Below are 15,000 nucleotides of genomic sequence, written 5' to 3'. Positions count from 1 at the left end.
CATGCAACAGTCGCCCCCCCCTTGCCACTTCCTTAACAAGTCATGAATGTAAACCCCCCCCCTGCCTGTGCTCCGCTCGTTTTCGTTGGTTTTGGTTTAGTTTGGGCTGGTATTTACAACCCCCCCCCAGCCTTCGGCAGGTCTACGCGCCGGAGCTGGCCGCTGGACTTCACGGATATTGATAAGAACGCGCCTGCTACACTACTGTTCCTGGCTACGCCTTCACTTCTTAAACAATCATGACTGTAACACCCCCCCCCCCCCCCAGCACCCAGCACCCACCTCCAGCACCACCTGGCCTCCGCCGCCGCCGCCCAGCGCCGCCGCCGTGCCGCCGCCGCCACTGATGTCCACTGTGCTCTCGTAGGGCTGGGCGGTCTCCCACAGCAGTTCCACCTCCGCACCCTGGCGGCGCCATGGGAACAGGAGGAGGAGCGGGAGGAGGAAGGGGAGGAGGAGGGGGAGAAGGAGGGGGCGGAGGCGGAGGCGGAGGAGGATGGGGGAGGAGGGGAAGGAGGAGGCACGCAGAGAGCAGTGTCATCGGTCGTGTGTGTTTCATGGAGACGGCCATTAAGATCATGCCGGCACCATTCCACGGCCCCTCACCTTTACCAACGAGATGCGGGGCATGCAAATGCAGCTGGGTGCAGCACAGAACGCGGCACTGGTTTCCGGCCCCACAAATCTTAGAGCGACACAAGAAAACAATCAGCACAGAGAAAAAGACGCAAAGCTTCCTGACATCTCCCACCTGCGGCCACGCCTTGAGGGTGACGGCCTGGCCCCTGAGAACCAACCGCTCGCGGTACCTGTGGCAGCAAGGCCTCGTGGTCAGCTCGAACGGAAGGATGAAGGAGTGGGGTTAGAAGACCCGACCCAAACTAAGGACAATTCCCGACCCAGATCAAGCTCTGCTACAACAGCCCACGGCTGCGTCACGTGCGTCGCTTTCTTGCCCGCTCTCAGCCCTTTTACATCTCCACATGCCATGACATCTCCACATGCCATCTCCATGAGACCCGACATGCCCCGAAATACCGTACAAACGTTTCGCGTGTCTACCGCACGTCCTTGTGCGTGACCAGATGTAATCGTGCCCCATGGCCGCCCATTCCTCACCAGACCGCATGCGCACACGCACGCACGCACGCACGCACGCACGCACGCACGCATGCACGCACGCACGCACACACACACACACACACACACACACACACACACACACACACACACACACACGCGCATGCACGCACGCATGCACGCACGCACACACACACACACACACACACACACACACACACACACACACGCACACAAACGTTTTCCTTGTGCTCTTTAACACACGCACACACGCACGCACGCACCTGCCCGCACGCACGCACGCACGCCCACATGCATGTAAGGCACACGCACGAACCTGCCCGCCGCCACCAGCACCACTCCCCCGCTGGGGCACGCCGCCACCGCCGCCGCCACCGAGCTGAAGCGAGCGGCCCGCTCCGCCCCCGGCGGCAGCTCCACCGCCGAATCCGCCGCACCGCCCGGAGACACGAAGCACGCCACCACCTCCGCCGCCGGCACCGCCGCCGCCACGCCCGCCGCTGCTGGTGTGGCTGATGCTGCTGAGGTTTCTGCACTCGCCGCATCCGCAGCACCCGCGGTTTCTGCGGCCGACGGAGCGAGGGCTGCTGATGATGAGGAGGACGGTACCCGCGCCTCGGTTGCGCCTGGCACGTCGACCAGGCTCGCTGCTTTGGCAGCAGACGGCAGCAGGTCGCTAATGCCGCTGCCAAAAGCTGCGACGGAGGCCGCGAGCATCCCCACGGCCTGACGTCGAGGCACAGGAGCCGCAACAATAATATCAGAGGCAGCTTGCGCCCGCCGGCTGCTTTCGGGCGTGGCCCTATCCCCTGCTGCTGCTATGTCGGCGCCCAGGTGCGTCGGCGAGCAGGTACCAGCATTTGCACGCACGGATCCGTTTGCGTGTGGGTGCAGAGCCCGGGCCTGGCCGGGGACCAGCGGGGACGAGTTGCGTGAGGCTGCGACGCGGCCGCAACACCTGCCGAGCAAGGAGCCCGGCCGCCCGCCGAAAGCTTGTCGGCGATAGCGATATGTTGCTGTACTTGACATGCTCGCGCAAGCTCGCTTCCAGCGGAATAGGACTACCTTCAGAAAGGGGCCACGACGCAATAGTCTGGTGGTAATTCACAATTATCAGGCTGTAATCAAGTCCGTCAGTATATATTAAGATGTAATCCTAGTTTGTATCCGCAGTATCAAGTGCAGGTACTGGTGGACCATGTAGTGGACTAGTGGTTGCAACGGCTTTTAGCAGACAGTTCACAGATGCAAAACGGACGCCGGGGGGTTCTGTGCGCGTTCGGCGGTACGTTCCATTTGATGGGTGGGAGGCAGGGAGGGGACGAATGGATGGGGTAGGCACGGGGTAAGCGGAGGGAGGAGCAGGGAGGAGCGGGAGCGAGCAAGGCGACGCGCGGGGTTGAAGCGCGAGGCAAGTTTGTTTCGGACGGTGCTGACTTGGGCTTGTGCACTGCGGCGGGGGGGCAGCAGCTCGGGTGTGTAACGGTACCGTTGTCAGTGCCGGGGGCTCAGCAAATTGCTGCGTCGGCAACGCTTGGCCAGGCACTATGCGATGCCGCGAGCGCTGCGCGGACGTACAAACTACAACAATGTATATTGACCTATGCGAGGGTGAGCCCGCCCACCAGCGCAAGACTGGCGGCCCACTGGGTAGACCCTAGGTGGGTGACCTAGTGACCCGTGACCGGGATCGTGCTTCGCGTTCCACGATTGGCATCGGTGCGGTTTGCTTACGCGGCCAACATCGTTATATCATATGTATCGGCATGCACACATGCAAAGTCCACGACTTGAGCACAAATGAAGCGAAGCCTTGCGCGCATCCACAAGCGCTTGAGGCAAGTTTTGAATTCGAGCGACCCCAACTACGTGGAGAGCTTGGTATCAAACAACGATGAGGGAATTGTTAGCCATATCACCGCGTATGGCCGGGCCACAGTCGAGGACCTCAACGAAGCATGCCCGGGCTTCTGCTACGAGCTGGTGAACACCATACACGTGGTCACGCGCAAGGCTGTAGAGAGCAAGCTGAGGGGGCATGGAGCTGATGAGAAATTGCGATTGTGCAACTCGGTCGCGCTCCTGAACGTCAGTCCCCCCTGTGCTGTTGCCACCGCTCTCCTACGAGGGGACGTTCTCAGCGTGTTGGCGCAGGGCTTCGCTGCCATCGCCCAAAGCGGCGATGATGCCAGCAGCATCAGCAGGGGTAGTGGCAGCAGTGGCGGCGGCGGTAGCGGCAGGGACAGCAAGGACAGCAGTCGTGGAGGCGGAGGCGCGGGCAGTGGCACGGCCGAAGAGCTGCGGCGCCTGCTCTTGGTGATGACGAGTTTGCTAAACATTCTCAATGTCGTGAGCGCTGGATCGATGCGTGAGTACCAGGCCGCTGCAGGCTCCGAGCTGGCTACCGCGCTGGCTCAGAGCCAAGTGTTGGAGCATGCCGCGGCGGCGCTGCTACGGCTGGCAGATCGCCTGCACACGCTGCCTGCCCCGGATGCTGCGGCGGCCGCCGGCGACGAAAGAGGCAGCATCGATGGGGGCAGCGTCGATGGGGGCAGTGGCGGCGCCGAAAGCAGCACCAGCGGCGCCGGAGGCGGGAGGGGCGGCTCGGCCGGGCGGCGACCGCACCCGATCGAAGCCCCCCGAAACATTGTTGTCCGCTTACCGCCTGACCTTGCAGTCACGCCAAAGGAGCTGTGGGGCGTGCACCAGCAAGCGTCAGACAGTTTGATGTGCGTGATCAATTGTCTGGGCACGGGCAAGTACCACCCCTGGGAGTATCTCAGCGCCAGCGTTGACCGGCATCCGCAGCTCGGCCCGATCGGCGACTTTGCACGCACCGACGCGCCAAACCCAGCGGCTATGGCGGATGACTTTCGCCGGCTAGTGGTGGGCCCCTCCCTGCAGCTGTTCCTGCTGACATGCGTGGCGAATGCTGGCTTGTATCCAAAACTGCTCTCGGCCGAGCCGATCCAAATCCAGATCCAGCCCCAGCAGCCGCAGCCGCCCACGTGGCCGCCGCTGCCGCAGGCGCTGGAGCTGAGGTGGACGAACTGCCCGCTGCAGCGGCAGACGGTGGTTGGGGCCACTGATAAGGAGCCGTCCACCTTGGCAGCAGCTCTGCAGGCGGCGGCGCTGGCGCTGCAGGCGACGGTGATGGGCAGCGGGCCCGTGCTGCCGTTTGCGCAGCCGCCGCACGGGCATCAACCCGGAGCATATCCCCGGCGGCGCCCGGAACACCTGTCGCCCTTCTCCTCCTCGCCCCTGTGTGTGTACGACATTGTGGCACGCACCTGCGAAGCGGTGGTGGTTAGCATGGAGCGCGGGGACGCGGCGTCGACAGCTGGCGGCGGCAGTAGCAGCGCCGGCAGTAGCAGCGCCGGCAGTAGCAGCGCCGGCAGTAGCAGCGCCGGCGCCAGCGGCCATGGATGTGGTGGCAGTAGTGGCAGCTGCGGCAATGGCGCCGTTGGCAGGAAGATCAACAGCATCTTGAGGCCCCTGCGGCTGCTGGTGCGGCTGCTGCCGGAGCTGCGGCCGCGTCAGGCGGCGGCGCGGCTGCCGGGGCTGTGGCGGCTGCTGGCGGCGGTGCTGTCGCGGCTGCTGGTCGTGCCACCCTCGCAAGACCTCATAGTTGACAGTGCCGGCCTGGTAAACGATGCAAGCCTGCTTCTGCGGCTGCGACTGGACGCGTCCGGAGTGGTCCTGCCGCCGCCGGAATGGCCGCCGCGACAGCCGCCAGTGCCGGAGCAGCAGCCGCGGGAAGGTACGCACGGCAGTAGCAGCGGGGATGTTGATGCGTCACCCAAGGCGCCTGCCGCAGGAACAGCAGCAGGCGGCGGCGGCGGCTACAGGCACAGCCTCCTGTGTGCTCTGGACGCGGGGCTGCTGCCGGCGCTGGAGCAGCTGCTGCGAACAGCCTTTGCCGGCACAGCGGCGGGGAGAGGGGCAGGAGCGGCAGCAGCGGCAGCGGGGGCAAGCGGCACAGCGGCGGCGGCAACGGGTGCACCGGTGGGGCTGGCAGGCTCTCGGGGCGGGGCGGCGGAGCGCGTGATGCTGGCGATGCACGTCGCCGGCTCCCTGCTGCTTGCTTCAGGCGTGTTTCCGGCGTTGCTGCTGTACGGGTTGCTGAGCGAGGTGGTGCCGTTGCTGGCGACCCTGTGTAGCGTGCTTCGGCAGCTGGCATCCGAAGGTGGCGACGTGAAGCTTCACACTGCAACGCGCCTGGGTGTTGCGGTGGTCCTGGGCATGCAGGAGTCGGACGTCTCTGCCGCGAGCTACTGGAAGCTGATCGTGGGGTCCTTGATCGAGCAGGTGCAATGCGTGTTGGACGCGGGTGGAGAGGGCGTCACAGCAGCAGGCCTTACAGCGGCGCCGTCCCAGCAGCAGCCAGAGCAGCAGCCGACTGCGGCGGCGGCTGCTGCTCCCGCGGCCGCTACAGCTGCTTCTGCCGCTGCAACTGCTACTGCCAGCAACACCGTTCCAGATGGCGGCGATGAGCAGCCCACCATTAACAAGTGGCTACAGCCGGCTCGTGTCGACCCCGCCTGGCTGCTGGCGGCGGCGGGGTGTGTGCCGGGTCCCGGATCGTCCGACTGGGGGTGGCTATCAGCCATGCAGTGCATGTTCAGGCTCTGGGCGCTGCCGGCAATGAACACCACGCCGGCGATCTCCAAGATTGCGCTGCCCATTGCAGCGCTTGACGTCGCCACGGCTTTGCTGTTTGCACAGCTGCGCGTGCAATGCAGCCTGCTGCAGGCGTATGCGCGCTACAGTGACGCGGCAGCTGCAGCTGAGCAAGCCGCCGCCGCCGGCGCCGCTGTCGCCGGCAGTGGCAGCAGCGGTAGGGGTCATGACGGTGGCGTCGGTGACGGTGACAGCGCAAGGGCCCTCAGCAGCAGCAGTAGCAGCAGCAGCGGCGGCGGCGGCGGCGGCGGCGGCGACGGCGGGCGAAAGGAGGACTCCGGCGACCCAATCGAGCAACTTGGCGAACACGACGACACGCCAGAGGAGCAGAAGTTGCAGGCCCTGGCGTACTTGCACGAGTGGATGGGCTACGTGCAGTCAACCGGTGCGATGCATCTTTACATGGGGTGTTTCCAGCTTTTGCGGAGTGCTGCCATGTTCGCCAAAACCCGGGAGGTCCTCGAGGAGTCCGCAAGAAGCGGCCCGCAGGCGGTGGCGGCGGCGGCGGCGGCGCAAGGTGGCGCGCCTTCGCCGGCGGCGGCGGCTGCAGGCGCGGCGGGAGGACCCGCCGCGACCGCGGTGGCCGCAGCCGCAGCTGCAGATGCAGCGACTGCGGCTGCGGCGGCTGCAGCAACCTGTGGCCACGTCAATGCCGGCCCTGGCAGCAGCCGCGCCGATAGCGGCGGTGGCAGCCGTGCGATGCCCATCTTCGTCTTCGGCGGACCAGTGCGGTACCTGTCGTCTGGTGAGCAGCAGGAGGTTGCGCGGGCAATGCTGGATGTCCTCGAGGTGGAGGCGGTGTGCCTGCCGTGGATGCGGCTCCGCACAATGACCGCTGACTGCCCGGGTCACAGCCTGCCCTTATTGATGATGCCAGCCGAAGCCCTGGACTTCATCAGCCGCTGTGATGAGCGGCCTTGGCTGAAGCCGTTCCTTCTGCCGGGGCCAGATGAGTACACGTGGAGTCAGCCGTGGCTAAAGGTGGCGCCGCCGCCGCGGCCGGTGACGCCGGAGGAGATGGCGGCCGCGGCGGCGGCGTATCCGGAGCTGGTCAGGCGGGTGTGTGAGCGGCGCATGCCACTTTGCTTCGACCAGGCACATTGGGCGCAGGTGCCCGGGCGGCTTGCGGCTGACCTCTTGCAGCCGGATATCGAGCCGCCGGCTGCGGGACACGATGCGGACCTAGACGGGGCGTCGCAGGCAGACGAGGGTGGTGCGGTTCGCAGCGCGAGTGGGGGCGGCCGAGCGGGTGCGGGTGGCGGTGCGGGTGGTGGTGCGGGTGACAGCAGTGACAGCCAGAGCGCGGCGAGGGGCGCGGCAGCGGTGGCGGCGGTGGCGGCTGCTGCTGCCCCATGGATCTGCGGCAATCCCGCCTGTCGCAACCTGGACGGCCCCAGCGCGCTCATCCCGCCCGGCGCCGGGAAGACGTGTGCGCGCTGCCGTGACATAACGTACTGCTGCGGCGCGTGCCAGCTGGCGCACTGGCGTGAGGGGCTCCATGCAGAGGTCTGCCCGTTCCTGGTTCAGGTGCAGCAGCTGCGGCAGCGGAGCAGCGCCGCGCTCGGGTGAGGGTGAAGCGGAGGCGAAGGGGTCGCAGAGCACGCTGGTGCAGCTTTCTGTAGGCGAGCAATGGGGCGGGAAGCCGGGGATGTTAACTTGATGTGTGTTGGAATGTTAGCTTGTAGGGAATGCGAGGGTGCTCTTGAGCTGCTTTAGGGTTTTGGTCTGGTCTGTCTGTTTAAATGTCATGTTTGACTGCTTACGTGCAACGGCGCAGAGCTCGGCACGCGCCCATTCCGCCATTCGCCACGGCGATAGGGTACTGCCTGTGCGCAGCGGCCGAGGGGCTCAGCGCGAACGTGTGGCGGGCACAGGCGGGTAGGGATGTAGGGTGGACATACCGTATGTCATTATTATGCGGAGATATTTGAGCTCGCGGCTCCCGCGATGACAATGCAAGCGTTGCTGAGGAGTGAAGTATAGATATTACAAGCGAAGTACGCACGAATGTGTGCACGCCAAGGTGGTGGACCTGCGGCGGCGCGTGCGTGCTGCTGGCGAGCATAGCACAGCACAGTATATGGTAGGCCGCACGCAGCAGGAAGGAATGTTGCGGCTAGAGGATTTCCTGCTGTTTGATTGATTGCTGGCTGTACTACCGTATTGCTTGACGGCGGGACACGGCTGGACACTGGCCGTGCCTGTACGAACCGACCCCGGCTATGTCCGGGAGATGAGGTAGACGCTTGCGGCCTCAGACTAGATACGTGACGCAGCCCACTTTTCCCATGATCTTGCGGCGACTGTTGGGCATGTCGGCATTTCGCGGGATTGTGGCGGCAGGGATTACGTTTTATGACATTGCGAACATGAGAACTACTGCTGCAATATAAATTGACGTGTAGCTACGCCGGCGAACCAGCCGACACAAGCAGTCTTGCCGACAAACAACGGGGGGCAGGGGCTACGCACCCGGGTGCCACTCCCTGTTTGGGAGTCCAGAGACTGCCGCAACTTTGAGACGCCCGTAGCACCTTCAGAACCCTTCCTCCGAGGCTGTACGGCACCAGCGTGGTTTGGGCCTAGGAGGAGAGGGTCTGCGGTGTCGTACGGCGCATGCCGTCCGGAGGTTGCACCAGCCAAACCCGCATGTTCGGAGGGCTCTAGGAGTCGCCCGGGGCATATTTTACCGCACGATTTAGACGCCGCAGTTTTGTAGGTACATATTATACAGCATCAATGGCCAATAGCGCTCGACAGAGGACTAAAACACGTTGGTCGGGGCTCAAGTCGCGAAATTGACCGAAGCCCATATCTCGCATAGGCGGTGTTTGGGGCCTAGCCCAAGTGCCGCCAACTTAGATTCATCCATAGAGTAAATCCTGACAGCGTCGGGCGAATTCTGTTCGGTCCTGGCGACCGCGACATTTAGCATTTCGACTTCGGCTCTCGCTCTAATTTATGCCCCGGGACCATTCAGGGACCATTATATATGTCACATGATGCCATTTTAGTGATCAAGGGGCTTGGACTCACGCAGTCCCTAGGGACTTCCCCGAGTGGCACAGTGTGGCACCCAGGTGACGCCGCCGCCACACTCAGTACACATCGACGGTCGATGTCACCGACCCCTCGCGTACCGAACCCTCGTCACCAGGGGAGGACCCTCCCCTGCTCGTCACCGACCCCTCGCGCGCGTGGACTCCGGTCGTGGTCCGCTGCATCTCCTCCTTCCTGCCGCCCAACGCGCTGGTATCCTCGGCGGCTTCGCATGGTTAGTACATGTTAGTATGCACAGCACTCTTGATACTTGGTCGCCTGCAGCCCGCGCCTGTTGGACAGCGCCACGGCCGCGCAGTTCGCCGCGCTCGCACATCCCGCCGCCGCCACACTCAGCCAGCCAGTGGCGAAACATCATCCTGCCATCAGCCCATCACCCAGGCATTTCCAGCACTAACTGCGAAAGTTTCAGTTCCATTTATATTGCGGCGCCTCAGCGCCTGAGCGCTGGGTACGGGGCGGGGGGGGGGGCGGCGATATGCACGGATGGGCAGCGGGTGCACATGCAAGAGGCGCGCTGCCATAGCTTACTGTTGTAAACTGGCCAGTTTATAACACGTACTAGTAGTCAGTAGTGGCTCAGTACCACCCGAGCACTGTGACCTGTAAGGCTGTAAGCCTGGAACCCGATTGGGCATTGGGGCGCCGCTGCGCCGGCAACTCAACGTCTGGAACTGGCCGTTGGACGGCCATCTCCCAACCCTCCTCCGTGTAAGTTTGGGGCCGCTAACCTTGGCCACCCACTTCAGCCCTGACTCTCGGCCTCGTCGCAACCTGTCCACCCATCCATTGCTTCTAACAGCCATTCAGCCTGGCTTAGAGTCAGAGCCTCAGAGCCACTCATGCTCATATGGTAGCTTACCTCTGGCTGCTCCTCTACAGCCTTGCCCCCAAGTTTGCCGCGCCTCCGGCAGCGCTCGCATGGCACAAGTGCACAACCGGCAACATTGACGCCTGTTGTGCCGATGCAGCAATGCCCCAGCAACTGCAACTCCTTGCAACCATCAAGCCAATCTTCACGCCACACGCCTGCACCCACACAGGCAGCCACAGCGCACTAAGGCCACTCAGCCCACAGCGCATTAAGGCACTACAGTTCCGTAAGCCGCCCGACATCCACCTCCGTACAATAACGCCATGGATAGCTGGGAGTACGCCGGCCCCTCCAGTGCGTTAAGAATGCGATCCTCAGCATGCCCCCGAGGCCCCCGAGCACGGACTGCCGCCCCTCTTGCTGTGCCTACCCTGCCCAAGCCCGCCCAGGCAGCTACGGTGAACGTGCAGCCAATGGCGGTGCAGCCCACCTTGAATCTGGGTTTGGTTCTAGTACCCCCGAGTCCCCGACACGCATTCGGGCCAACACAAAGCCAAACATTGTCCGTCGCGCATTGCTATGCTCTCACCACAACCGCACCGTTCCTTGTTGCTGTCAAGCTTCCCAGCATGCTGCCCCAGCTAATCGACAATGCCCTTCGGCGCCTGGCCGCACGCCTCCTTGTGCCCCGCCCGCCAGTGCGCCACCTGGCACGCCCGGCAGCAATACACCGCCGCGCCACCGCAGCCGCCACACGCCTTGAGCGGCCGCTCCGCCTCGCAGTCGCCCTCCAGCACCACACAAGCAGGATTGGAGCACCGCCGCGGCAGCTGCAGCGCCCTGCCGGCCTCGCTCAGCGGCAGCAGCACTATGTGCCCGCCCGGCCGCGCACTCGCCCATGCCGCCCGCCCGTGCCCCGCCGCCGCCCGCATCTCAGCCACCAGGCCGCCCCAGGCCGCGGCCTGCCTGCGCTTCTCCGGCGCGTCGCCGTTGCGCGTGCCCCGAGCCCAATCCACAAGCGAGCAGAAGGGCCCGAGGTACTGCAAGTCAGGTCCTGGCGGCCCGGGAGAGCAGGCACGGACGTCATCGCGCACCTCAGCCAGGCAGGCCGCCCACGGCTCGCCGTCCTCCGCTGCCCACGCCTGCCACTCCTGCGGCGCAAGCGCAGCGTAGGCCACGCACGCGTTCGCAACCGCCCGCGCCAGCCCTGTGTGGGCCGGTGACTCGGCGTCCACTAGGCATAACGTGCCGTGCGCACGCAGCCCCGACTGCAGCTGCTGCGCCGCGCACAGGTCGCGCAGCACGAAACGGCGCAACTCGGGCTCCCACCCCTCCTCATCCGCGTTGCCAGCCGGTAGGTTGCCGCTGCCTCCGCCGCTGCACGCAGCACCGCCGGCGGCGCCCGAAGCGCTTGCGGCACCCCCGCAGCCACCCCAGCCGCCGCCCCTGACGGCGTGCTCAATCAGTATCGTCATCCACTCCAGGCAGCACCGCTCGCCGGCGACCACCATGGCCATGGCATCAGGCCCGACGGCGCCCAGACGACTCGTGAACGCCCGGGTTCTGGCGCGGGTCAGCGTGGCCAGACTGGGCAGCCACTCCCGCACCATCAGCGCCGCGACTGCGAGCATGCGCTCCGAAGCGTACGCCCGTTGCAGCACCGCGCTAAGGTCTGACTCCGCATGGGTCTCTGCGGCCTCCGGCCCTGCCGGCCCCTGCAGGAGCGACTCTGCGGCCGGTGGCGGACACTCGGCCTGCTGCCCAAAGAATTCCGCCGCGCAGCGCCAGCACTCCAACGCCTCTTGGCACAGCGCCTTGACTGCAGGTGCGCAGCTGTTCCCCGTGAGGGCGCCCACGGTCGTGCGGCGCAGGAGCTTGCCCAGCGTCACAACCAGCGACGCCGCCTCTCGCGCCGGAGCGGTCGCCAACAGCCATTGAAGCACCAGCACGCGTCCGTGCAGGACGCGTCCCAGCTCGCACACAAGGCGGCTGTGCGCACCTTGCGTGTCGCACTGCGCGCTCCGGCGGAACACGCTCTCAAGCAGGTCAGGCAGCAACCCTCCCACGGACAGCTCCGCCCGCAAGCCGCCACAGAGCGGCGGCAGCCCAGCCTCCGGCGGCTCCGGGTCCTGCGCTTGCTGGGGTGGCGGCGTAGGCATCGGTCGTGCTGCTGTTGTTCCGCCGCTGCCTGCAGTCGCGGCCTCCACACCGCCGCTGGCCCCCAGCAGCGGACCCCGCGCCGCCGCATGCGCCCCCCCGGCCGGCCGCAGCTCGGCGGCCGTCGGCCAGGCGGCCGCGCTCTGCAGCGACACGTGCAGCTGCTCCAGGCGGCGCGTCAGCAGCCGCGTTAGATCCAGATCCACGCAGCGCTTCGCGCAGCCTAGCCCGTAACGCAGCAGCAGCGACAGCTGCCGCCACCAGCGGCCGGCAGCGGCAGCGGCGATCCGCGCGTCCAAGACCACGCCAAAACTGCCTGAGGCGCCGAAGGGCCTGTTGTCGTCTGGCAAGCATGACATCGTAAGCAACAGTGCCTGCCAGCCCGTGCCCACGTGCGCCGGCGCCGGCAATACGCCGCTCCGCGACGGGCGCGGCCCCGTGCTGCCGCTGGCGCTGTACAGGGATGCCCACGCCGCCGCAAGCGCCGCAGCCGCCGCTGCGTCCGGCGCTTGCCCTGCCTGGTGCCGAGCCGCGTGGTATGCCGCGGACGCCGCCGACAGGTCACCCACGCGCAGGCCGATGTCCAGGGCAATGTGCGGCGGCAGCGCAGCTCCTTGCAGCTGCAACCTGTCCGCGGCGGCGGCGGCCTCAGTCTGCCTGCCCTGCGCATCCTCCTGCTGCTGCTGTTGCTGCTGCTGTTGCTGTTGCTGTTGCTGTTGCTGTTGCTGTTGCTGCTGCTGCTGTTGCTGCTGCTGCTGCTGTTGCTGCTCAGACTGCGCTGCACGCCGAGCCTCGATCGCTTGTGCCACAAGCGGCATCCGGACCGCCTCCATCATCGTCTGAATACCGATAGCTGCATCAAGCTGCCAAGGCGCTTCCGTGCCTGCTGCTGCAGCTGCTGCGGTCGCGGCTGTCGCGGCGGAGCCGTCAGGGAGGCTGCTGCCGCCGTACCTGCCACCGCTGCCGCTGCCGCTTGCGCCCGCCTCGCAGCGCGGTACCGTCCCGGCGAGCAGCTCCGCCGGCGCGCCGTAGCTGCGGCCGCCATCGGCCGCGCACAACGCCGACAGGCCCAGCGCCAGGGCGCAGCACTGCAGGCAGGGGCCGGTCATGAGGACGGTGGCGTGGTGGTGAAGGCGGTCGGCAACGTCGGCGTCGGCGTCCGGCGGCAGCAGCAGCTGTGTGACGCGCGGCTGCACGAAATCGCCAGGCAGCGCGTAGAGGCTGCGGGAGGGGGGGGGGGGGGGCGGCGGCACATTCGGCACATGCGGCACTTGCGGCAGCCTGAGCGACTGGAGCGAGTAGAAGCTTGCGGGCCGCTTATTAAAGACATAGCGGTGTAACGAATGCACTGTGCACGAATGCGCTGTGAGCGGATGCGCTGTGAATGCGCTGTGAGCGGAGGCCGCGCCCGGCCTACCTACCTAGTGACCGCACCCAGCCACTTTTCCCGTGCAAACGCTCTTGCGGCGGAATCAGTTTCCGACAGCGGCGTCGGCGGCCGCAGCGCCAGTAGCAGCCGCGCCTGCTGCTCCATCACACAGCTGTCGACCAGCGCGGCCAGCAGCTCCGGCGCGTACAGCCTGTGTTCGCGTGATGCGTGTGATGCCTGTGATGCGTGTGACGCAAGCAGGCAATGCACGGAGAGCGCGCAGTGGACGGGGACGGCGCGTGGCCGCAAGGATACATGGTGCAGCCCGTGGTGACGCGCACACGGTATGTTGACGCGTCAGCCTACCATGTGGCACCGTGTAAAACCCGTGTCAACCCGTGTCAACCTATACGGTAGCATTGTGGACATGGGTGGGAGCCACCACACGTGTGGATGGGCATGGGTGGGAGTCACCCACCGGTAAAAACTAACCAGGCCCAGCTCGGCTGGCTGGTCATTGCTGCCGCTGCTGCCGCTGCTGCCGCCGCCGCCGTCCTGCGCACGCCCGGTCGCCGCTGTCGGCAGCCCCTCCTCCTCCGCCACATTCTGGACTGCGATCAGCGCGGCGACGCATCGGTTCACGACAGTGGTGCCCAACAAGCCGCACAGGATGGCACCGCGCAGCTTGCGGCCCGCACTGCAGTCGCCACCGCTGCTGCTGCCGCCTGGCTGGGCGCTGCCGCTGCTGCTGCTGCTGCTGCTACTGCCGCCCGCTGGTCGGGAGCCGCTGCTGCTACTGCCGCTCGCTTGACTCTGCAAGGCTGCCGTGGCGTCCGCCGCCTGCCGCGCCAGGGCCTGGAAGGTGCCCATGCGTACTACAGCGAGCAGGGTGCGAAGCAGCGCGTCGCGAGCGGCGGGAGACGCTGCTGCCAGCGCCGGGCTAGTAGCGTGGGCCCAGTACACCGCCAGGATTTCCACGCATCGACTAACAAACGGATAAAAGTGCACCGCGTCCAGCGGCACCGCCCGAGTGGCGTTCGCGAGCAGCTTCAGAAGGCTGACGAGGAACGTGTCCTTGTGGCTGGCCAGCACGTCGAGCAGCGGGGCTGCGCTAATGACATTTTCAGAGTCATTTTTGAATTGTATTTCGACAAGTATGACCTCCAGGCGCGCCATCAGGCGCTCCGCAGCTCGACCAATTCCGGGAAAGGGAGAGCCAAGAACGCGAGCTATCATCTCTGGGACGTCCCTAATGGCATTAATAAAGTCTTGCGGCAGCCGACTTGCTTCTTGCCGTTGAGCTTGTCGCGGAGGCATTTTATGGCTGTTTGTGTCACTTCATTTACAGTGAAGGAGGGCAGCGTTTAATAGGTACAGTGCAGACTCCTCAACAGTACGTAAGGACCCATCGTCTTGGCTCGTTGGAGCTTCCCGCCCTTGACGGGAGATCGGCAGATTGCACCGCAGCGCAACTCCCTCTGGATAACATATCATTCTTGTTGGTAATTTGGGTTATTGGGCAGCACTGCCGGTGAGGTGGTAGCTGCGGTCCGAACTTGGGGCCCTGGGAAGTTAGCGAGGCGCCTGCCCTGATCAGGCTGAAGTGCCTCCTTGTCTGCCCATCTGTAGCGCCTCCCCGACTGCCAGTACGGCATTGTGTCGGTTCACGGACCGTCGGGAAGACTTAAGCCCCGACCAAGCGTGTTGCTGTTAACTACACATGCGCATTATATACCCAGACTACCGAAGGTCCCCTCCCCTCCCCTCCCTCCCTCCCTCCCTCCCTCCCTCCCTCCCTCCCTCCCTCCCTCCCTCCCTC

General features: G+C 65.4%; 3 protein-coding genes across 3 annotated transcripts in view; 1 reads left to right on the top strand and 2 right to left on the bottom strand.

The window, feature by feature from the left end:
* CHLRE_05g241633v5 (uncharacterized protein) overlaps positions 1 to 2,227 on the bottom strand; it is a 5,202-nt gene extending 2,975 nt beyond the window's left edge. The window contains exons 1-3 of the mRNA XM_043062388.1: positions 1,418 to 2,227; positions 752 to 809; positions 283 to 405 (exon numbers count right to left, since the gene is read on the bottom strand). Coding sequence (XP_042924743.1) covers positions 283 to 405; positions 752 to 809; positions 1,418 to 1,818 — 582 coding nt within the window. The 5' untranslated portion in view covers positions 1,819 to 2,227. The remainder of the gene's footprint in view (positions 1 to 282; positions 406 to 751; positions 810 to 1,417) is intronic.
* A 590-nt stretch (positions 2,228 to 2,817) lies between these two features.
* Positions 2,818 to 8,233, top strand: CHLRE_05g241632v5 (uncharacterized protein). Its single transcript, XM_043062387.1, has one exon. It carries the CDS (start codon positions 2,902 to 2,904, stop codon positions 7,348 to 7,350), a length of 4,449 nt encoding a protein of 1,482 aa, XP_042924742.1. The 5' UTR covers positions 2,818 to 2,901; the 3' UTR covers positions 7,351 to 8,233.
* Positions 8,234 to 8,495: 262 nt separating this feature from the next.
* On the bottom strand, positions 8,496 to 14,657 carry CHLRE_05g241631v5 (uncharacterized protein). The gene is made up of 3 exons (XM_043062386.1): positions 13,660 to 14,657; positions 13,234 to 13,392; positions 8,496 to 13,033 (listed from the first exon to the last, which is right to left on the bottom strand). The coding sequence occupies exons 1-3, from the start codon at positions 14,415 to 14,417 to the stop codon at positions 10,297 to 10,299; spliced, it is 3,654 nt and encodes a 1,217-aa protein (XP_042924741.1). The 5' UTR covers positions 14,418 to 14,657; the 3' UTR covers positions 8,496 to 10,296.
* Between the last annotated feature and the right edge of the window lie 343 nt (positions 14,658 to 15,000).

This window comes from Chlamydomonas reinhardtii, chromosome 5, assembly GCF_000002595.2.
Source record: "Chlamydomonas reinhardtii strain CC-503 cw92 mt+ chromosome 5, whole genome shotgun sequence".
NCBI classification, from domain to species: Eukaryota; Viridiplantae; Chlorophyta; class Chlorophyceae; order Chlamydomonadales; family Chlamydomonadaceae; genus Chlamydomonas; species Chlamydomonas reinhardtii.
Note: the sequence above shows the minus strand (reverse complement) of the source record. Positions and strands in the feature narration are given on the sequence as shown.

Excerpts from the sequence above, each read along its gene's own strand:
- CHLRE_05g241632v5 (XM_043062387.1), top strand. The coding sequence starts at position 2,902 with ATGAAGCGAAGCCTTGCGCGCATCCACAAGCGCTTGAGGCAAGTTTTG.
- CHLRE_05g241631v5 (XM_043062386.1), bottom strand. The coding sequence starts at position 14,417 with ATGATAGCTCGCGTTCTTGGCTCTCCCTTTCCCGGAATTGGTCGAGCT. Across the intron at positions 13,393-13,659 it reads GGCCTGGTTAGTTTTTACCG|GCTGTACGCGCCGGAGCTGC; the intron begins GTGGGTGACTCC and ends ACGCGAACACAG. Across the intron at positions 13,034-13,233 it reads TGGCTGGGTGCGGTCACTAG|CCTCTACGCGCTGCCTGGCG; the intron begins GTAGGTAGGCCG and ends CCCCTCCCGCAG.